Here is a 23388-nt window from a genome sequence, read left to right on the forward strand (position 1 = left end):
GCCGTCTATGGACACAACTGAAGCGACTTAGCAGCAGCACAGCATGCATTGTTATAATGGGTTCGTGTACATTAGCTAAGTCTTAAAACAATGCTGTAAGGGAAGAATTGTTACTCTTCTCATTTTACAGATGAGGACACCGAGGCACAGAGAGGTTAAGGAACCTGCTTGAACTTGCACATGAATTCAGTGTTGGCTGAAATTCTACCTGTCTCAAGTCTAGAGTCCGCTCTCGCTCTCTTAGCCAGTGAGTGATGCTGTCCGATGAAGTTCTCCTAAAACAGGAAGGACAGCATTCTGGGGTGGGGGAGAGTGATGGGGAGATATGGTACGGGACATAGCAAGAGGTGCAATGGAATCAACAGATGAGGTCGAATACGAAGAGTCTAAAGTCCAGGTGGAAGATATTGGACCTCATCTAGGATGGTGGGAAACCCCCAAGAGTGTAGTGTTTCATCAGAGTGGGAAGCTGGTGTGCATTTATTTCAGATAAATCAGGCAGTGATAGAAAGACTGGGAGCTGGAGGTTGGGGTGGGGTTGGGGGTGGGAGAGAACAAGGCATGAAAGCTATAGAAAGGACTCGATATAATCCAGGTGTGGGAGCTGCCTGATGAGACCAGGAGTGTGAGCAGGAAACCAAAGCAGAAGGATGGGATGGTGCTGAGCACTGGAGGCAGCCCTGTGCCGACTTCAGCTGATTCAGAAGAGGCGAGTTTCCGCCATTACATCATTGGGCGACTCCAGAGGCAGGTAGTATTACTTTCCTTTTGCAGATTAGGGTGACGGCTTCTGGGAGAATAATTAAGTGCTGGAGCAGGCATTTGAACCTGCCTCTCTCTCGATTTCCTCCCTTTAAGGTAAAAATAATGTTTGGTAATAAAGCAAGGCTGCTGTTAAAATGTCAAGAACTGTTCACAGAGGAAACGATAAAGTCATGGGGATTCCTACATCTCCAAGGACGCAGGAATATGAGAGAGAAGGCAGAGGGTTGGTGACTACATACTAAAGAATGCAGAGCAGAATGGAGCCAAGTGGAAGAGGCTTCCAGATGGAAACAGGTTGGAGGGCTAGGGCATTGGCCCTGTAGCTCTCCAGGTCACAGTAACCCTGGGGGAAGAGGATGGTCAGTGATTTAGAGTGAAACTGCGGATGGACGGTCAGGTGGGGAAGGCTGGCGTGGACTTGGGCCAGCGATCTTCATCACCTCCCCAAACAAAGGCAGCTGGGGTGGGAAGGGTGACTGGACATGCTGCCAGCGAGGGGTGGGGAGAGGAAGCCAGGTCTGGGGTGAGGCACGGCCTTTGACTCATCTGCTGGCATCCTCTGGGTGTACTCTCTGAACTGAGCTGGGGGCAGGGAGGGCGATCACGGGGAGGCAGAGAGAGTGGAGGGGAGAGACTGAGGATCCCCGTGAACCCTCTGACAGTGTCTGTAAAGAAGGTGATAGGAGCCCACCCAAGTGAAAAGACTGTGCCATGGGAGATGGAGAAGTAGAGGGCCAAGGGATTGACATTTTCATCAGCCGCACTTCATGGCAGAGGAGTGGGTGAGTCAGCCATCTAGGACACCGTCCCTTCTGAAGAAGCCCTTGCTCTCTCAGCTGAGACCCATGAGGCCATTCACACCTAGCATCGCAGGATGGTGGGCTTGATCCTGCGTCTTGCTTCTCTTCTTCTGCAGCCTCACGAGGCACCCTGCAGAATCTAGGGAAAGCCTTTGACAGAGACCTGCCTTGAGTAAGAGTAGGGTCAGTAGATGAATATACCCAGCGCTGATCTTTTAAACGGACCCCAAGGTGGTGGAGGAGACACCTTGAGATGCAATTATGTCATTATCTGTCTATATAAGGAACTATGTACAAACAAAGCTAGTGGAGCTGATGGGATTCCAGCTGAGCTATTTAAAATCCAAAAAGATGATGCTGTTGAAGTGTTGCACTCAATATGTTAGCAAATTTGGAAAACCCAGCAGTGGCCACAGGATTGGGAAAGGTCAGTTTTCATTTCAATCTCAAGGAAAAGCAATGCAAAACAATGTTTAAACTACTGTAATTGGGCTCATTTCACACGCTAGTAAGGTAATGCTCAAAATCATTCAAGTTAGGCTTCAGCAGAATGTGAACAGAGAAACTCCAAATGTACAAGCTGAGTTTAGAAAAGGCAGAGGAACCAGCATTTATTGGATCATGGAGAAGGCAAGGGGGTTCCAGAAAATTATCTACTCTAGTTCAATGACTATGCTAAAGGCTTTGACTGTGTAGATCACAACAAACTGTGGGAAACTGTGGAAGAGATGGGAGTACCAGACCTCCTTTCCTCTCTCCTGAGAAACCTGTAAGTGGGTCAAGAAGCAACAGTTAGAACTGGACATGCATATATATGGAATTTAGAAAGATGGTAACAATAACCCTGTGTACGAGACAGCAAAAGAGACACTGATGTATAGAACAGTCTTATGGACTCTGTGGGAGAGGGAGAGGGTGGGAAGATTTGGGAGAATGGCATTGAAACATGTAAAATATCATGTATAAAATGAGTTGCCAGTCCAGGTTCCATGCACGATACTGGATGCTTGGGGCTGGTGCACTGGGACGACCCAGAGGGATGGAATGGGGAGGGAGGAGGGAGGAGGGTTCAGGATGGGGAACACATGTATACCTGTGGCGGATTTATTTTGATATTTGGCAAAACTAATACAGTTATGTAAAGTTTAAAAATAAAATAAAATAAAATAAAAAAAGAACTGGACATGGAACAACTGACTGGTTCAAAATTGGAAAAACAATATGTCAAGGCTGTATGTAGATTGTTGCCCTTCTCATTTAACATATGCAGAGTACATTATGTGAAATGCCAGGCTGAATGAATCGCAAGCTGGAATCAAGATTACCAGAAGTATCTTTTTTTTTGTTTGTTTGTTTTAATTTTATTTTATTTAACTTTACAATATTGTATTGGTGTTGCCATATATCAAAATGAATCTGCCACGGGTATCAACCTCAGATATGCAGATGATACCACCCTTATGGTAGAAAGTAAAGAGGAACTAAAGAGCCTCTTGATAAAGATGAAAGAGGAGAGTGAAAAAGTTGGCTTGAACCCGAACATTCAAAAAACTAAGATCATGGCATCTGGTCCCATCACTTCATGGCAAATAGAAGGGGGAAAACGTGGAAACAGTGACAGATTCTATTTTCTTGGGCTCCAAAATCATTGTGGATGGTGACTGCAGCCATGAAATTAGAAGATGCTCCTTGGGAGAAAAACTATGACGAATGATTTTGCCAACAAAAGTCCACATAGTCAAAGCTATGGTTTTTCAAGAAGTCATGTACGAATGTGCGAGTTGGACCAGAGAGAAGGCTGAGCGTCAAAGAATTGGTGCTGAGCTCTTGAATTGTGGTGCTGGAGAGGACTCTTGAGAGTCCCTTGGACTTCAGGGAGATCAAACCAGTCAATTCCAAAGGAAATCAATCCTAGTCATTGGAAGGACTGGTGCTGAAGCTCCAATACTTTGGCCAGTTGATGCAAACAGTCAATTCATTGGAAAAGACCCTGATGCTGGGAAAGATTGAGTGCAGGAGGGGAAGGGGATGATAGAGGATAAGATGGTTGGATGGCATCACTGACTCAGTGGACATGAGTTTGAGCAAGGTCCAGGAGATAATGAAAGACAGGGAAGCCTGACATGCTACAGTCCATGGGGTCACAAAGATTCAGATACAACTTAGCTACTCAACAACAACAGCAGTAAGGTACTTTGAGAAAGCAAGTGAGAATTAAAGAAGATGGATGGATGCCCACTTTGGATTGCAGTGGTTTGCAATGTCAGGGCTGATGCTAGTGAGATGTACCTGAAAGAAAGGCATTTAGGATTTGGATATTTGAGGAAGAGAAGCATCCCAACCAGTTGCACTTTTGTGGGAAAAAAAAAAAATGTAAAGGGAGAGATGAGTGAGGTGTGCTCTGAGAAAGGGAGGGGCTGGCTGCCTGGAGGAGATATTCTGTGCTGGGAGATGGTTGGGATTGAAGACTGGGGGTCTTTAAAGGCAAGAGAAAGGCTTTCTGTGTGATACAGTGGTTTACAGACGTCATGGCCCCTGCATCTACTTTAGAGGGAGGCTTGAGAGTGACACGTGGGAAGACTCATGTGGCCAAAATGGGTGAGAGAACTAAACGGCTGTAGTCAGGGAGACCTTTGCCAAATATATGTGAACAAATAAATCAATTTCTATTTCTGAAGGATCTGAAAAGCATACCATCTCCCCTTCATATCTCTCATCATTTCCAGCAGTAAACTTCCAAAATTCTTACTGTAGCAGGTGAACAAATCTAAAGAGGTTTTGTTGAATAATGCCAGAACATAAGAAGCCAACCTGGGTAAGTGCAGGAGTAAACATTAATTTTTTATGGCTGCACTTTTTTTTTAATCAATAATTGCTCATTTTAATGGTATTTGATAACCCAGTAAAGATTATTTCAGGTGGGCCTGCAGCTGACATAGAACTAAAACATTTGTCCAGTCCCATAGGATTTTCTCCATACCTGTTAGAGCATTTAAGCTGTAACTAAACCTGCTTGATGTCTGTTGCGCAGACTGCTTATTGTCTGTTTATTATGAACTTTTTCAAAGCTGTGATGGAGACTTATTCATTGTGTATCCTCAGCCCCAGGCTCGTTGCTTTTTAAACAGTTGTTGAGTGGGTAGTTGGAAAATAATTACTTTTTCTCTGCTGTTACTGTGATTTATACATTAATTTAAGATTATACATAATAACACTCTGTATGTATGTCAAGAGATTTGCCTGGGTCATTTAGGAGGGAGAGCACGGTTATGGCTGCACTTTAGTCTGATATACAGTCCTGCTCCCATAGAGAGATTTTGGTATTTGAGTACTAGCATGGCTTTAAATCTGGATGTCCCCTGATGTCAGGAGCCACTAGGTGGTAGATCCTGCAGCAGAGGCAGTGGTTTATAAATCAGACAGCTCAGAGGAGCCCTCCCACCTCTGAGTGATGCCCGCTTATCCTTCAATCTCCATGTCAATTGTTACATCCTCAGCCTCACCTGTCCTAACTGTCTCCTCAGCTAGATCTGGTTGCCTTAGTCTGTGTTCTCATTGGACCCTGTGATTTTCCTTCATAGCACTTACCACATGTAGTTACTAAAGTGATTATTCTTTTTTTAATTTATTTTATTGAAGTGTAGTTGATTTACAATGTGTTAATTTCTGCTGTACAGCAAGTTTATTCAGTTATACATATGTATACATACAACAAACCTAATTCAGTTCAGTCGCTCAGTCATGTCCGACTCTTTGCGACCCCATGAATTGCAGCACGCCAGACCTTCCTGTCCATCACCAACTCCCGGAGTTCACCCAAACTCAGGTCCATCAAGTCAGTGATGCCATCGAGCCATCTCATCCTCTGTCGTCCCCTTCTCCTCCTGCCCCCAATCCCTCCCAGCATCAGAGTCTTTTCCAATGAGTCAACTCTTCACATGAGGTGGTCAAAGTACTGGAGTTTCAGCTTTAGCATCATTCCTTCCAAAGAACACCCAGGACTGATCTCCTTTAGAATGGGCTGGTTGGATCTCCTTGCAGAGAGATCACTTTGCCGACAAAGGTCCATGCCGGGGTCCAGCCCCGGCTGATCCAGGGTCTTCGAAGGAGAGACGGCTAGGCGACCTATTCAAATGTTAATTAGAGATAATAAAGAGGAATAGAATGAGGATAGCTCAGTAGGAAAATTCAGTGGAGAAAAGAAGCTGAGTGGCTTGGTTTACGCGGAAAATCAATATAACCCGTGACACCAGGTTAGCTCTGACCACGGAGGCCGCAGGCGCCCTCTCGAATAGCGGAAGGTGCCCCACCTTAGACACCTTCTCGAGTGGGTCTTAGAAGCCCAGGCAAATAAATGGTCGCAGAGGACATCCACGCTCCAGATGGACACTCAGCTGGAAGTTAAAGGGAAGAATGACATGGGGAGACCAAGCGTTGGTGAGCAAGGCCCATAGCTTTATTTTCAACAGGGGCTTTTATACCCTAAGTTACACATAGAGGACAATAGGGGATGCAAAATCAGCAGTCTTTGATGCTTATCAAAAACCAGGGTTTCTTTCCTGCAGATTTATCGTATACAAATGGTTTAGGTGATTTACATCATCTTCTGGCCAGAGGCCTATTAACATTTTATGACTCTTGACAAGGACTTATCAACAAAGACTTATTTTCTCTAAGAGTAATTATTCTAAGATAAGATTACTTTCCTGTAGGGTGGATGTGTAATGGGTTTACAAAGGAAAGAATTTACTACCTTAAGGGTCTAAAGTTACTAACACCAAGGCCACTACTTATTTTTTCTACATACCAACTATATTAATTAATGCACATTCAAGGATACAATTCAGGGGATGTGAAAACTTGGCAACAAACATTGGCTCATCAATGAAATCTTTTACTAGCTTTATTCTGACAGCTTCTAATTCTCTGAGAGGCTCTAAGCTATTTGAATATCTTAAGCTTCCCGTGCCTCTGGAGGCTGGGAGACTGTAAACAATCGTATGCATAGCTGTAGGTGTCCGGGTAAACTTGTCAGGCGAGTTAGAGAGCCATCTGAGGGGTTTGGATTTAAACACTCCTAATTGCCCAGGAACTTTATTAATTGGAGCTGTAAGTTAACTCTTTGACAGAGAGAGTGAGATGGTGGTGGGGGACAGCCCCCAGTAAAGTCAGAGGTGAGAGCACAAAGCAATAAAGTAGGCAGACTCTGGTTTTTTGGGGGGTAGATGCTCGAGAATATCCGGGGGCACTCCCGAGGCTCGATCCCGCCTTTGCGTATGCCGAGCCCCCTTCCTCATGACCTTTGTCACGAGTGGAATGTCTCTCGCCGGCTCCCGGCAGGTCCATATAGTCAAAGCTTTGGTTTTTCCAGTAGTTGTGTATGGATGTGAGAGTTGGACCAGAAAGAAAGCTGAGTGCCAAAGAATCGATGCTTTTGAACTGTGATGTTGGAGAAGACTCTTGAGAGTCCCTTGGACTGCCAGGAAATCCAACCAGTCAATCCTAAAGGAAATTAATCCTGAATATTCATTGGAAGGACTGATGTTGAAACTGAAGTTCCAATCCTTTGGCCACCTGATTCAAAGAGCTGACTCATTGGAAAAGACCCTGATGCTGGGAAAGATGGAGGGCAGGAGGAGAAGGAGATGGCAGAGGATGAGATGGTTGGATGGCATCACTGACTCAATGTACATTGGGTTTGAGCAAGCTCTGGGAGATAGTGAGGGACAGGGAAGCCTGGCTTGCTGTAGTTCTTGGGGTCACAAAGAATCAGACACGAAAGAGCAACTGAACAGCACCAACAATACATATTCTTTTTCATTATGGTTTATAACAAGATGTTGAATATAGTTACCTGTGCTATACAGAAAAGTGTTAGTCACTCTGTTGTGTCCAACTCTTTGCAAACCCAAGTACTGTAGCCTGTAAGACCACTCTGTGGAATTCTCCAGGCAAGAATATTGGAGTGGGTTGCCATTTCCTTCTCCAGGGGATCTTCCCAACCCAGGGATCTAACCTGGGTCTCCTGCATCACAGGCAGATTCTTTACCATCTGGGCCACCAGGGAAGGACCTTGTTGTTTATCCATTCTGTATATAATAGTTTGCATCAGATGATCCCATCCCTCTCCTCCTGGGTGACCACAAGAGTGTTCTCTATGTGAGTCTGTTTCTGTTTCATAGAGGCATTCATTTGTGCCATATTTTAGATTCCACATATAAGTGGTATCATACAGTATTTGTCTTTCTCTTGCTGACTTACTTCACTTAGCATGGTAATCTCTGGGTCCATCCATGTTGCTGTAAATGTCATTATTTTATTCTTTTTTATGGCCAAGTGATATTCCATTCTCTCTATACATGTATATATACATATACATGGAAACAACCTAAATGCCCATCGACAAAAGAATGGGTGGAGAAGATGTGGAGTGTATATGTTGTTTCCCTGTCTGCCTGTTGTAAAGAGTGCTGCTGTGAACTCAGGGGCTCATGTTTCGTTTTGAATTATAATTTAATCCAGATGCATACCCAGAAGTGGGATTAAAGTCATTGTTCTATTAGTATCATCTCTGACCAGGCTGTAACTTGCACAAGGTCAGGGGTATGTCTGACAGTTTCCCATCATTTAACATGTACTTATCACAAACTATGTTCTGGATAAATGTTTATGCAGCCAGTGAACTGTGGAAAACTTCGACAGGTTACTTCATCTTTATGAGATACCATTTTCCTCATCTGTTTAAAACCTCCATATTAAAAAGTTTTTTTCTAAGGTTCTTCAAAGAATTATGGATTAATGCTTCAAATTTTTTGAATTTTAAGTTATCCACACCTATGATCAGAAATTCAAACCACATAGAATATTTAAATTGAAAGTGTATATAATCTCTCAGTAGAGGTAACAGATAGTAAACGTTTCTGGTCTTACAAATAGAATAAAAATTAAACACACCACATTTAGCCAGAGTTGAACCAGCCCTTAACAGGGTGGGGTTATTTTCATTTCCAGCCCCCATGAATTGGTTTTCCTCTTTTAGTTTCAAAATATTTAATGCCCTAGGGGTGGGATAAAACTTTAAGAGAGGAATCTATGCTGAAAACAGATGCAGCCAAGGCTGCAGTTCAGTTCCCATTACAGTCTGCTCCATGCTTATTTATAGGCATTCCACAGAGATTTTACTGTTCTTGGTGAGCCTTTGAAGGTCTTCTCCTTTCTAGGATTTAAGGATCCCATCCAGCTATTGCTTAATAAACCAGTAAGGCACACTAGAAAACCCAAGGCTATGAAATTGCAAGAATGTTTTAATAAATTTGGATGTTTAGAATAAGTGACTGTTCACCTGAAGATCTGCAGCTTAAAAAGCACTTTTGTGTGGAGTGTTTGGTCTTGGGTGGTTTTAGATGGCTGAGGGAAATCATTGAAGGAGTGGGATATAGCTAAGTGGAGCTTGAGTTTGAAATTTGTACAACCAATTGTACCTGTGGAAGGACAGTCATTAATATATAGATAGTGAAAGTGAAACTCTTAGTTGCTCAGTCGTGTCCGACTCTTTGCAACCTCATGGACTGTAGCCCACCAGGCCCCTCTGGCCATGGGATTCTCCAGGAAAGAATACTGGAGTGGGTTGCCATTTCCTTTTTCAGGGGCTCTTCCTGACCCAGGGATCAAACCCTCATCTTCTGCATTGGCAGGCGGATTCTTTACCACTGAGCCACTGGGGAAGCCAAAAGGATATGTTAATTCCCACATATTAAAAAAAATTCTCACGGAAAACTAAATATTCACGTATGTATTTGCTAGTTTGATGGGGGAAAATCTACTTTGGTACATCCTCCAGTTCTTTATCCTGAAGGGAAGGTAAGAGAGACCGTGCGTGCCTGCCACAGTGGCCAGGTGTATGTGTGTGTGTGTGTGTGTGTGTCTGTGTGTGTATGCGTGTGCTTTGGAGTGGGAGTGCCCAGTTGGTGCCTAAGGGTTCTCAGGAATAATTAAGTTTATATAACTGTGTTTGAAAAATCAGTATAATAAAGCTTTGGGCTTTGATCTGTCAATTGTGGCAATTTAACTGTAAGCACCACTCTGTTCAACATTAAGTGAGGTCAGTAGGAGAAGTGATTGTGTTCATAGGCCATGGGTTACAGTGGGCTCATGCGGTCACCTTGAGAGTGGTGTGTCCAAGCTAGGGGAACTGGGGACCAGTAGGCATGGGTGCATCCTGCCTGGGGACTCAGCCTTGGACGTGGCTCCAGGCCAGCCCTCAGGCCCAGGGCTCCGGTTGCTGTTGGTAGAGAACTGGTTGGTAGAAAGACAGCCAGTTATTTAAGAAGGCAGCTGTGCCAGATGGAACCCCTGGACTTTAAAACCCAGTGGACTCATATATTAAGGAGGTTTAGATGAGCCTGAGTTGGAATTCTCCAAGATAGTAATTGTGTGTTTAATATTAGCCAGTGTAATACAAGTTAAGTACTAGAGTACATAGTTCTCAGTACCATGCATGTTGTCCTGCTTGGGTGATTAGATTGCAGGGACTGATACCACACCACTAGGGAAGGGGTTTCTTGAATGTTTCAGTTACCGTTTATCGCCTTTTGCCCTCCAGGGAGGAGTCTGTTTTGCCCTCCAGTTCTGATCTGCTAAGTTGCTTCAGTTGTGTCTGACTCTGTGCGACCCCATAGACAGCAGCCCACCAGGCTCCCCCATCCCTGGGATTCTCCAGGCAAGAACACTGGAGTGGGTTGCCATTTCCTTCTCCAATGCATGGAAGTGAAAAGTGAAAGTGAAGTCACTCAGTCGTGTCCGACTCTTAGAGACCCATGGACTGCAGCCTTCCAGGCTCCTTTGCCCATGGGATTTTCCAGGCAAGAGTACTGGAGTAGGGTGCCATTGCCTTCTCTGAGTTCTGATCTACTTGAGTCTATTGAGTCCCAGAGCTGTGCCTACTCTTCTGTCTGGTATAATACCTTAGAAATAATGCCCTGGCAATTTTATGAGCACCTAGAATGTGCAGGCATTTTACCCACATTATCTCAAATACATGCAGTGCTGCAAAATAGGTATTATAGGCTCCATTTTATATATTTGGAAAAGTTAAGACCCAAAGTCACAGAGCTAGTAATGGGGAAAGCTGACATTTGAACAAAATTCTGTAAGTTTCCAAGTCGATGTTCCTTCTGAAAATAATACAAACAAAAATTAGAATGATATTTTGTTGTTGTTGTTCAGTCGCTCAGTTTATCTGACTCTTTGCGACCCCATGGACGGCAGCACACCAGGCCTCCCTGTCCATCACCAACTCCTGGAGCTTACTTAAACTCATGTCCATTGAGTCAATAATGCCACGCAATCATCTCATCCTCTGTCGTCCCCTTCTCCTCCCGCCCTCAATCTTTCCAGCATCAGGGTCTTTTCCAATGAGTTGGCTCTTCGCGTCAGGTAGCCAAAGTATTGGAGCTTCATTTTCAGCATCAGTCCTTCCAATGAATATTCAGGACTGATTTCCTTTAGAATGGACTGGTTGGATCTCCTTGCAGTCCAAGGGACTCTCAAGAGTCTTCTCCAACACCACAGTTCAAAAGCATCGATTCTTTGGTGCTCAGCTCTCTTTATAGTCCAGCTCTCACATCCATCATGACTACTGGAAAAACCATAGCTTTGACTAGATGGACCCTGTTGGCAAAGTAGTGTCTCTGCTCTTTAATACGCTGACTAGGTTTGTCAGCTTTTCTTCCAAGGAGCAAGTGTCTTAATTTCATGCCTGCAGTCACCGTCCACAGTGATTTTGGAGCCCAAGAAAATAGTCTGTCACTGTTTCCATTGTTTCCCCATCTGTATGCCATGAAGTGATGGAACTGGATGCCTTGCTCTTAGTTTTTTGAATGTTGAGTTCTAAGCCACTCTCCACTTTCATCAAGAGGCTCTTTGGTTCCTCTTTGCTTTCTGCCATAAGGGTGGTGTCATTTGCATATCTGAGGTTATTGAGCACTTAATTACCAGGCAGCAATAGACTTAGAAGGTCTTTATTTCCTATGGAAGAAAAATCAAGCAGAAACTAAAGATCAGACAGTTTAAGTAGCTTGCCCAAGATTATTTACTATGTAGCACACTCAAAATTTGAACCCATTTGGAGTGATTACAAAGGTTTTTACCCACTGGACAACACCACGTACGGAACTTTCATGGGAGTGTTACTCTCAGTTCAGTTCAGTTCAGTTCAGTCGCTCAGTCATGTCTGACTCTTTGTGACCCCATGAATCGCAGCACGCCAGGCCTCCCTGTCCATCACCAACTGCCGGAGTTCACTCAACCTCACGTCCATCGAGTTGGTGAAGCCATCCAGCCATGTCATCCTCTGTCGTCCCCTTCTCCTCCTGCCCCCAATCCCTCCCAGCATCAGAGTCTTTTCCAATGAGTCAACTCTGCGCATGAGGTGGCCAAAGTACTGGAGTTTCAGCTTCAGCATCATTCCTTCCAAAGAACATCCAGGACTGATCTCCTTTCGAATGGACTGGTTGAATCTCCTTGCAGTCCAAGGGACTCTCAAGAGTCTTCTCCAACACCACAGTTCAAAAGCATCAATTCTTCAGCGCTCAGCCTTCTTCGCAGTCCAACTCTCACATCCATACATGACCACAGGAAAAACCATAGCCTGGACTAGACAGACCTTTGTTGGCAAAGTAATGTCTCTGCTTTTCAATATGCCATCTAGGTTGGTCATAACTTTCCTTCCAAGGAGTAAGCATCTTTTAATTTCACAGCTGCAATCACCATCTGCAGTGATTTTGGAACCCCAAAAAATAAAGTCTGACACTGTTTCCACTGTTTCTCCATCTATTTCCCATGAAGTGATGGGACAAGATGCCATGATCTTATTTTTCTGAATATTGAGTTTTAAGCCAACTTTTTCACTCTCCTCTTTCACTTTCATCAAGAGGCTTTTTAGTTCCTCTTCACTTTCTGCCATAAGGGTGGTGTCATCTGCATATCTGAAGTTACTGATATTTCTCCCGGCAATCTTGATTCCAGCTTGTGCTTCTTCCAGCCCAGTGTTTCTCATGATGTACTCTGCATAGAAGTTAAATAAACAGGGTGAGGATATACAGCCTTGATGTGCTCCTTTTCTATTTGGAGCGTGTCTGTTGCTCCATGTCAAGTTCTAACTGTTTCTTCCTAACCTGCATATAGGTTTCTCAAGAAGCAGGTCAGGTGGTCTGGTATTCCCATCTCTTTCAGAATTTTCCACAGTTTATTGTGATCCACATAGTCAAAGGCTTTGACATAGTCAATAAAGCAGAAATAGGTGTTTTTCTGGAATTCTCTTTCTTTTTCAGTGATCCAGCAGATGTTGGCAATTTGATCTCTGGTTCCTCTGACTTTTCTAAAACCAGCTTGAACATCTGGAAGTTCATGATTCACATATTGCTGAAACCTGGGTTGGAGAATTTTGAGCATTACTTTACTAGTGTGTAAGATGAGTGCAATTGTGCGGTAGTTTGAGCATTCTTTGGCATTGCCTTTCTTTGGGACTGGAATGAAAACGGACCTTTTCCAGTCCTGTGGCCACTGCTGAGTTTTCCAAATTTGCTGGCATATTGAGTGCAGCACTTTTGCAGCATCATCTTTCAGGATTTGAAATAGCTCAACTGGAATTCCATCACCTCCACTAGCTTTGTTCGTAGTGATGCTTTCTAAGGCCCACTTGACTTCACATTCCATGATGTCTGGCTCTAGGTGAGTGATCACACCATCGTGATTATCTTGATCATGAAGATCTCTAGGTGAGATAAAACCAAGGTAAAGAGTTAAAAGTAAGTATGGTTAAAAGGGACTTCCACCATGACTCATTCAGTAAAGAATATGCCTGCAATGCAGGAGACCCGGCTTCCATCCCTGGATCGGGAAGATCCCCTAGAGAAGGGAATGGCAACTTACTCCAGTATTCTTGCCTGGAGAATTCCATTGACAGAGAAACCTGGCAGGCTACAGTTCATGAGGTTGCAAAGAGTCGGCCTCGATTGAGTGACTAACACTACTACACCGCCGTGGTTAAAAGGAGGTGGAGGACAAAGCAGGGTGTAGTTAACTAGACTCAAGCTTCCTGTTTCTTTTCTTTCTAGGTAACTACTTCCTCTGCATCAGCCAGCAAGTCTTCCAGTATGAATCCCACAGAAGCCAAGGTATGGAGAGTCTTCAAGGGTCAACTTGGGTGAAAGCCCTTCATTTTATAAAGCAAAATGAATAGATACTTTGACAGATAGCTTGTGTGTCCTAGGAGACTTACACTATGGAAGTAAATATTTTCTTCTTAATTAATGAGGTTCTTTGAAAACTCAGCTTTCCTTTCAGTATTTGCCTCAAACACCATCTATATACTTATACGTGATTTTAGAATATCTAGAAAAGTGTAGTCCATGAGTTCTTTTGGTTCTAGCCTTGAGTTTTTTAAATTGTAAGATAATTTCTCTAAGTACATTTATCAGGATCTAGATAGAAATATAAATTCTTAATTTCTTACTAAAACGGTTTTATTATCCTAACCATTTAAAACGAAATCCAAGAATGAGAAAGTTTACACTAAATGAACATAGAAAGAAGTGACATAGACTCTGGTTACTTCAGATGCTTTTTGAAGTTTTTTCCTGACATTTGAGTCATGTGGGTCACCATCTTATTGATAAACCGTTGTTGAGCTCTTGGGATGTATTCTGATAATTTCTTGGAATTTCAGAATTAGAAATAAAAGAATGGCCTACAGTGGGATTGCCACATAGAATAATAAGCCTGTTTCTAAAGAGTTGGCTGAGTGACCTAACCCTCTCACCGACTTACGTGACTCGAACTGAGTTTCTCGGGAATGTTCTAAGATGGAAGATTAAAGAGGAAGCATTTTTCAAGATGCTCTCAACTAATTCTTATGAGCTAATATTCTTCAGTGCCTGTAGGAGCTACCCCAGCTCCATTATTATCAAATTGCCCTTGTTTAAAATTACCAACACACTTTTGCTTTGTGTTTTCCTTGTTTCTTTACTGTTCCAAGTAGAATCCTATGCCATAATTTAATACTGGCACCATAATGTAGTACTGTTTAGTAATCCTGTGGCATCATGTTGAACTGTATTTAAAGGAGATTGCAAATATCTTAAAACACACTGCCAAACTCTAAGCCCTTATCCAATGTCATTTAGCACTCATTTTTATTTTTAAATGTAAAATTATGTTTTTATTTAGTAATTAATTTCTTAATTTTTTTAAAATACGTGTTATCTGATTCGTGATTAACCACCTATTAGGTGTCACTACTTATTTATACCAAGCTTAATCTTAAAAAGTATCAGAAAATCTGATCTTTAAAATGATCTTAAGACTATAGAAAAAATTTAGCCCCTGCCCCCGAAAAATTCTCATTGAACTTAGAGTCTGTGAAAATTAAAGTAAGGACGTAAAAAGGAGAGTCAGAAATATGGGATTTCCTTTTTTTATTATTTTGGTTCACATTTGACACAATGCCTCATTATAATTCATCCCTGCTGACTCTCAGCTTAAGGGCCGATGCTTATTTCAAGTGTGTCCTGTTTTCCAGAGTAAATGTCAGCAAATGGTTCAGCCATTGCTGAGCGTGAATCATGAGAATTCTTGGCACTCCTACAGACGTGGACTGAGGGAAGAGAGGGAGGAAAGTAGGAGAGGGAAGAGAGGGAGGAACAAAACTAAGATGTGCCAGTGGATGACTCAAAACCACTCTTGGCCTTAATTTTCTGTCCTTGGTGGATTTCAGTCATACTGTTCTCATTAATCATCTTATCTTCATGTGCTTCTTTAATTTTTTTTTAATTTTAATTAATTTAATTTAATTTAATTTTTATTTTATATTGTAGTAGGCTTCCCAGGTGACTCAGTGGTAAAGAATCTGCCTCCCAATGCAGGAGCTGTAGGCTTGATCCTTGGGTCAGGAAGATGCCCTGGAGGAGGAAATGGCAACCCACTCCAGTATTCTTGCCTGGATAATCCCACAAAGAGGGATAATCCCACAGAGGAGCCTGGTGGGCTGCAGTCCTTGGGGTCGCAAAGAGTCAGACACAACTGAGCGACCGAGCACCCATACCCACAGTTGATTTACAGTGTTGTGTTAGTTTGTGGTGTGCGTACTTTTTCCATTTATTGCAGAATATTGAGTAGAGTTCCCTGTACTATACAGAAGATCCTTGTTGGTTATCTATGTTAAATACTAGTGTGTATATGTCAGTCCCAAACTCCCAGTTTATCCCCCCTGCTTTCCCCTTTAATAACCATAAGCTTCTTTTCTGTTTCTGTTTTGTAAATAAGTTCTTTTGTATCATTTTTTTAAGATTCCCCATGTAAGAGATACCATGCTATTTGTCTTTCTGTGTCTGAATTAGTTCACTTAGCCCAATAATCTCCAGGTCTATCCATGCTGCCACAAATGGCATCATTTCATTCTTTTTAATGGCTGAGTAATATTCATATATATATATATATATTTTTTTTTTTTAATCCAGTCATCTGTTGATAGACACATAGGTTGCTTCCATGTGTTGGCTATTGTAAACAGAGCTTCAGTGAACATTGGAATACACGTATCCTTCTGAACAATGGTTTTCTCTGGACCTGTCGCCAGGAGTGGGATTACTTGATCTTACGGTAGTTCTTTGCTTAGTTTTCTAAGGAACCTCCATACTGTTCTCCATCGTGGCTGTACCAATTTAACATTCCCACCAACAGTATGGGAGGGTTCCCTTTCTCACACCCTCTCTAGCATTTAGTGTTTGTAGATTTTTTTATGATGGCCATTCTGACTGGTGTTAGGTGATATCTCATTTTAGTTTCCATTTGCATTTCTCTAGTAATTAGTGATGTTGCACATCTTTTGATGTTCCTCTTGGCCCATTTGTGTGTCTTCTTTAGAGAAATGGCTATTTAGGTCTTCCCATTTTATAACTTTTTTTTTTTACTATTGAGTTGCATGAGCTGTTTGTAAATTTTGGATATTAATCCCTTGTCAGTCACATCATTAGCAAACATTTTCTCCCATTCTGTAGGTTGTCTTTTCATTTTGTTTGTGGTTTTCTTTAATGTGAGAAATCTTTTAATTAGGCCCCATTTGTTTATTTTCATTTTTACTCCCATTATTCTGGGAGATGGATCCAAAAATATATTGCTGTGATTTATGTCAAAATGTGTTCTGCCTATGTTTTCCTCTGAGAGTTTTATACAAGTATCTGGTCTTGTATTTGGGTCTTCAGCCCATTTTGAGTTAATTTTTTGTATGATATTACAGAATTTTCTAGCTTAATTCTTTCACATGTAGCTGTCCAATTGTCCTGGTACCACTTTTTGAGGAGACTATCTTTTCTCCATGGTATAGTCTTGCCTCCTTTGTTGAGATTAATTGACCATAGGTACATGAGTTTATTTCCAGAATTTCTATCCTATTCTGTTGATTTGTATTTCTCTTTTTATATATTTCTGTTTTTATAGCTATTTGATGACTGTAGCTTTGTAGTATAGACTGAAGTCTGGGGGCCCAATTCCTCCAGCTCCATTTTTCTTTTTCTAGATTGCTTTGGCTGTTTGGGGTCTTTTGTTTCTCCATACAGGTTTTAAAATTTTTTGTTCTAGGTCTGTGAAAAATGCCGTTATTTTGTAGAGATTTCATTGAGTCTGTAGATGGCCTTGGGTAGTAACGTCATTTTGACAATATTGATTCTTCCAATGCAAGAACGTGGTGTATCTTCCCATTTGTTTATGTCATCCTCAGTTTCTTTCATGAGTGTCTTACAGTTTTTGGAGTACAGGTCTTTTGCCTCGTGAAGTAGGTTTATTCCTAAGTATTTTATTCTTTTTGATGTGATGGTACATGGGATTGTTTGCTCAAGTTCTCCTGATCTTTTATCATTGACGTCTTGAAATGCAACAGTTTTCTCTGTGCTGATTTTGTATCCTGCAACTTTACCAGATTCATTGCTGAGCTCCAGTAGTTTTCTGGAAGCATCTTTTGGATTTTCTACATATAGTATCGTGTCACCTGCAAACAAGGGCATTTTTAGGTCTTCTTTTCCAATTTGTATTCTTTTTATTTCTTTTTCTTCTCCGATTTCCATGTCTTAGACTTCCAAAACTATGTTTAATAAAAGTGGTAAGAGTGAACATCTTTGTAGTGTTCCTCATATTAGAGGAATTGCTTTCAGCTTTTCACTGTTGAGTGTGTTGTTAGCTGTAGGTTTGTCATATATGGCCCTTTTTATTTTGGGGTATGTTCCCTCCATGCCCATTTTGTTTTTCCCTTGATGCTTTTAATATTTTCTCCTTGTCTTTAATTTTTGCCAATTTGATTGTGATATTTGTTTAGTTTTTTGTGGCTGCTGGTGTTTGATTTCTGTTGCTGGCTGTTCAGTGGTTACTTGTGATTTTAGTGTGTCCATGAGAGCTCATGTCCTCCCACTCCACCATCTGTCTCCACCTCCCTTCGTATACTTCTGATATTTGGCTTATAACATTTATTCTAGCCTCCTCTTGGGGATTTTTGCAAATTGTATGAGCATATTTCTTTAAATATTTTGAGCTTTTAGAGAAAAGGTGTTAATGCAAGGTAAAGCCTGTATCAAATCTGTGTCATGTTCGGCACCTTTAAAATGAAAGTTCGTCTAGCTGGAGGCAGTATGTCTGGGTCTCAGTTCTCTCTCTTGTCCCTCACACTTGATAGGCACACTGCTGTGTGTAGGGTGAAAGGTCAGATCATTGTTAATTAGGGGAGATCCCTTAGAGATTCTGTAGAGTGGACACTGGAGCCCGATGGCTTGGCTTTTATTCCTGGTTCCATACTGGCTATGATATTGGAAAACTCCTCCTAACTTAATTTTAAACTTAATTGAACTTAATTTTTATTTTATGTTAGCGTACAGTTGATTGACAATGTGTTAGTTTCAGGTGTACAGCAAAGTGATTCGTTGTGTCATGAAATGGGGATGATGGTGGTGATGATAATGATACTCACCATACTTTTCTTATAGGAATATTGTAAGGACTCAGAGAGTTTAGAACAGTCCCTTGTACTGAGGGGCTATCAATAAGCGTTAGTTATTATTGTCATCGTTACTGTGTTCATCAGCCTCACTGCCACCAAAAATAAACTAAAGAGATGTGTTAGTGATTACTGATTAAAATGTATATTTCATTAGAAGCTGCTTGATTCTGTGATTATACATTCTTTCTTGTGATTATACATTCTTAATTGTATTGTAGAGTTCTTCCATGCAAAATATTGCCATAACGTCAGATTATAAATTAGAAGCTATTGATAGACTCAAACCACTACAGTACCAGCTGGCTTATTTTCCTTGTTAATCATTTAATAGATTACATTTGCATAAACTAAAAAAAGCAGTGTTGCAAGTATAGAAACACATTAACAAGGATCCAGTTTGAAAGGAACCAAAATTTTAAATTTTAAAAACATTTCTTTGTTCATGAACTTTGTTTCCTTCCCAAAGCAATGTGTGCTGGCATAAAAGGGTTTGTTACGTGAAGAGCACATGTACCTTCATTACTGAAGCATAAGACCTGATTAATTAAGAGGAGTTTTAATCAGTGTCTTCAGATAATATAGTAAAATATAGAAGTTTGTGCTGATACCACCAAGCACATAAAAAGGAAAGAAATAGCAGGAAGCATCAGGCTTCATTTTTAATCTCTTCTTTTGAGAAGTTCATAAACTGTTTCATCAAGTTTTATTCTTGTTTTCATCTCCTCCCTATATGGAGAAGGGATGTATGCACTTAAGGAATTGTCTTTTTAACACAGGTAACTTTGGATTGGGTGAAACTGTCAAATACTCCACTAAAGAACCTGAATCAGAGCCAGCTCTTCAGAAGCATTCCTCAAACTTTAGATTTGATCACTAGATTTTTATTGTGCAATAAAGAATCTATGCATTGTTTGATCAAACCGTCGTAATATTGTGCAGACAGCATTTCAGAAAACTTTTGATAAAACCTTTAGCTCTGTTAATTCATGTTGCTTACTTGACTGTCAGATAAAATAAAGTCACACGTGGGGCTGTGCTCTTATATTAGGCTATTCCAGGCAGCAAACAGCTGGAAGGACCGCATTCTCCTAACAAGAAAAGACACAAAAAACAGGTGATGTGGTTCATTGTACCAGGGAACACGTATGTTTACTAATGGTCACTGCAGCTGCCCAGCACGAGCTAATAATTTCAGTTCACCATCTTCTGTAACGCTTTGGCCCATCACAGAATTCTAGTAGGCTTAGTTACCCATCACTCACATTCTGGCACTAAAAACAAACTTCACTGCTTCCTATGTTCTCAACACTGTCAGCATCCCATTCTTCTACCTCATCAGCTGAAACCTGTGCTGAATATTCCACTCATAAAGAGGTCAAACATATTAATGGCTTTGAGGGATGAGGGTTTTTATTTTCATTTATGTGTTAGCTACAATGTTCATGGTAATAAATCTCTACATATCTGTAATACATGCAGAAGTAAGATGCAGATTGCCATCTCAGTCGTAAGAGCAGACTGTTAATTGATGTGCTTCTATCTAAAGAATTGCAATTCTGGGAATTCCCTGGCAGTCCAGTGGTTAGGACTCTCTGCTTCCCCTGGAGGGGACACAAATTTGACCCCTGGTTGGGGAACCAGGATCCCAGAAGCCATGTGGCATGGCCACATAAATAGCAGTTACAATTCCAAGAAAAGCATAATAATCTTAACTCACAACACTTACATTGATAAATACATAAAACTTATCTTTTAGCTCCCTTAGTTGAAGAAAATATATGATAAACTTTATAAACTCTGTTTATTTTTCCTTCCCTTCTTTTTCTTTCTTTTGCATTTAGGCTGTAAAAACAGAACCTGAGAAGAAGCCACCATCATCTAAGGTAAATGATTTAAGTCAACTAATGAATTATTGGGGTTCTTTAAAATAATAATGAATAGCTAATTTTCTACATTGGTTACTGAATGGTAAAAAAATTGTCAGCTAACTAATTTTGGATTACCCTTTTGAACATGATTATATAGAGTGTATATAAAATAATTATAATGTTATCTATATATATATTGTTAAGATGAATAATATTTTATAAATGAAAACAGTTTACTTCAGAAAGCATTTTGTTCAAATCTAGGTCTTCGTTATAGCTGAAGTAATTAAAAAGAAAAAAAAAAACAGGAACAAAGGACAAGAGACAAAGGGTAATGAGTATCTGGTTAATGATGAGACATGGAGAATAAAGGTGTCTATTGAACCCGGCACCTAGATAACTAAAGATGACAGCCTCTCCTCAGAGGCCCTGGGTTTACCGTGGTGGTCTCACCTCCCTTGGTGGACTAGTTATCAGTTGCTCAGGATACAGCTCTCACTTGCCCTTGGGAACGGCTTCCCTTTCTTTCCTGATGCATGGCTGTCTAGATTGAAAGCCGATTCCCGTCTGTGTGGAGACGGACCCCAGAATGTCTGCAGGTGGGGCAAGCGTCTCTCTTCTGAAAGGTGCTGTGCGTTCCTTCTCTCAAGCACACTCGAGCAGTTACTCATGATCGCAAGGTTTCCTGTCGGAAAGCACAAACGTGGTTTGGGCTGGAGTACTTTAAGTGCAGGCAGGGGTCGGGGCGCCAGGGTCATCTGGGTAAAAGATGAAGCTTATGTGAATCTGTGTAAGACCTCTTGGTGACCCCTATAGACGTATAATTCAGCAGCTGGTGGAAGTTGTCTTCTATTCCAAATTTAAATGTTTTTGGTTACCCAGCGTCAAGAGAATTGGGTTTCTGGTGATACCTGTCCTCTCTACTTGTAACACAGAAAAGATCACATAAATCATTTAACTGAAAAAAATATAGTGTTCATCTCCTATAAAAGGAGTTTTTTTTTTAATTAATTTTAATTTCTAGAGTAGGATCCCCCTATAAACAAACTCAGTGTTCAGAGTAATCTTTTTGATGTTTCTGTGGATGGACTTGCAGTTACCAAATGACCTACATGAATTGTGAAAAACAGCCTATAATGTACATACATACCTATGTGAAAAATCATTCCAGATGAAATACTACATTCTCCATTGTTTTTTTAATAATTATAGTTTTCAGACTGTTGGTAGGATTATTATCAACCAGACACCAACAGCCACTTCTCTCACTGGGCCTTTCCCAAGAGAGGCAGAATGGTCTAATTGGGATCTTTATTTCTGAGCTTATTTGCAAAATACAAAAACAATGGCCTAGAATGTAATTGCAATTTTATCTTTTGAAATTGACAGCCATCTGTGGTTCATGAGAAAAAAACCCAAGAAGTAAAGCCAAAGGAACACACAGAGGTAAGTGATCATTATTAGGACTTGATATCATAAGATGAAGCCTTTTTTTTTTTTTCCTTATTTTTGTGAAGGATAAAATTCTGAACTCTCATCTTTCAACACTTAAGTCCTACCTAGAATGGCAGTTATTTGTTTTTCTGTTAAAATGGCACCTCTGTGTGGCATCAGCAGGTATTGCAATTTGCTTGTGTGATTCTTGCTGAATTTGGGACGGAAGGAATTGCATTGTTTCAAATTTTGTACCCAAAGTGAAATTTGTCACAGGTATATCATACTAATTTAAATTCTCACAATTGACTACATAAAACACAAGTGTTATGAATTGCTTTCTACTCCTCAGAGAAAAGTAGCAATATGTGTCATATTGTTAACCCCATGGGGTGTGTGCGTGTTTTCAGCCAAAAAGCCTACCCAAGCACTCCTCAGATACAGAAAGCAAGCATGCGCCTAAGGAAAAAGCTGTTTCCAAATCAAGCGAGCAGCCACCATCAGAGAAATCAACAAAACCAAAGGTAAATAAAGCAGACAGATAGATGAAAGAAAGAAAGAAAATGAAGTCTCTCAATCGTGTCCAACTCTTTGAGACCCCATGGTTCCCCTAGGAACCTACCAGGTTCCTCTGTCCATGGAATTTTCCAGGCAAGAGTGCAGGAGTGGGTTGCCATTTCCTTCTCCAGGGGATCTTCCCGACCCAGGGAGTGAACCCAGGTCTCCTGCATTGCAGGCAGATGCTTTACCAGACGGATAGATGGGAAAACGCTTATGTCAGCTAGGGAATAAGATACAGATCCTCTACCTACACTGATGTGCGTAGGTGACTCTTCGGAGCTATGCCAAATGTATCTAGTATAGTCAAGATTTGATGCCGTCACTTCCCTGGTGTTGCAAATAGCCTTGAGGGCACCTGGGACTATGTAAGGCCTGAGGAGGGCATCAGACGGGTCTGGGGCATGTTCCGTCATGCCCTGTCACTGCCCAGCAGTACTCAGTTGTGACCTTCAGGGAGCAGGCTCCGGTGTCTTACAGAGAGGAAGCTGGGAGTTGAGGCTCCCTCCTGCACCCCTCTTCTCATGGCAGTTTAGTTGTCAAGTCATGTCTGACGCTTGCTGTAGCCCACCAGGCTCCTCTGTCCATGGGATTCTCGAGGCCAGAATACTGGAGTGGGTCACCGTTTCCTTCTCTAGGGGATCTTCCCAACCCAGGGATTGAATCTAGGTCTCCTGCATTTCAGGTAGATGATTTACCGACTGAGCTATGAGGGAAGCCCTCTCCTTATGGGCTGTGGGAATTCAGATGCCCTGCGTGATCTGCTCCTTACCTGGAGGTCTTAGAGTTTTATGGCTCTTACTGGAGACATCAACTTACAGAGCCAAAAAAATCAGAAATATATTCTGTATTTCCAGAACTAACAGGAGTCATATATAAGAAGAATAAACATCTATGAGAAGAACTTTTTCATTATGAGCTC

At 41.4% G+C, this 23388-nt stretch overlaps 1 protein-coding gene across 17 annotated transcripts in view; it reads left to right on the forward strand.

Annotated features, from left to right (window-relative positions):
• CAST (calpastatin) overlaps positions 1-23388 on the forward strand; it is a 133286-nt gene that overhangs the window by 64538 nt on the left and 45360 nt on the right. For 6 of the 17 annotated variants that reach the window (XM_055565265.1, XM_055565267.1, XM_055565242.1 and 3 more), the window contains 5 exons: positions 13682-13741; positions 19655-19720; positions 20448-20489; positions 21864-21920; positions 22319-22432. In XM_055565265.1, coding sequence (XP_055421240.1) covers positions 13682-13741; positions 19655-19720; positions 20448-20489; positions 21864-21920; positions 22319-22432 — 339 coding nt within the window. Of the gene's footprint in view, positions 1-588; positions 752-13681; positions 13742-19654; positions 19721-20447; positions 20490-21863; positions 21921-22318; positions 22433-23388 lie in introns of those variants that run through there. The other 11 variants (XM_055565258.1, XM_055565255.1, XM_055565292.1 and 8 more) reach the window with 7 other exon arrangements.

The sequence above is a fragment of the Bubalus kerabau genome, chromosome 1, assembly GCF_029407905.1.
Source record: "Bubalus kerabau isolate K-KA32 ecotype Philippines breed swamp buffalo chromosome 1, PCC_UOA_SB_1v2, whole genome shotgun sequence".
Classification (NCBI taxonomy): Eukaryota; Metazoa; Chordata; class Mammalia; order Artiodactyla; family Bovidae; genus Bubalus; species Bubalus kerabau.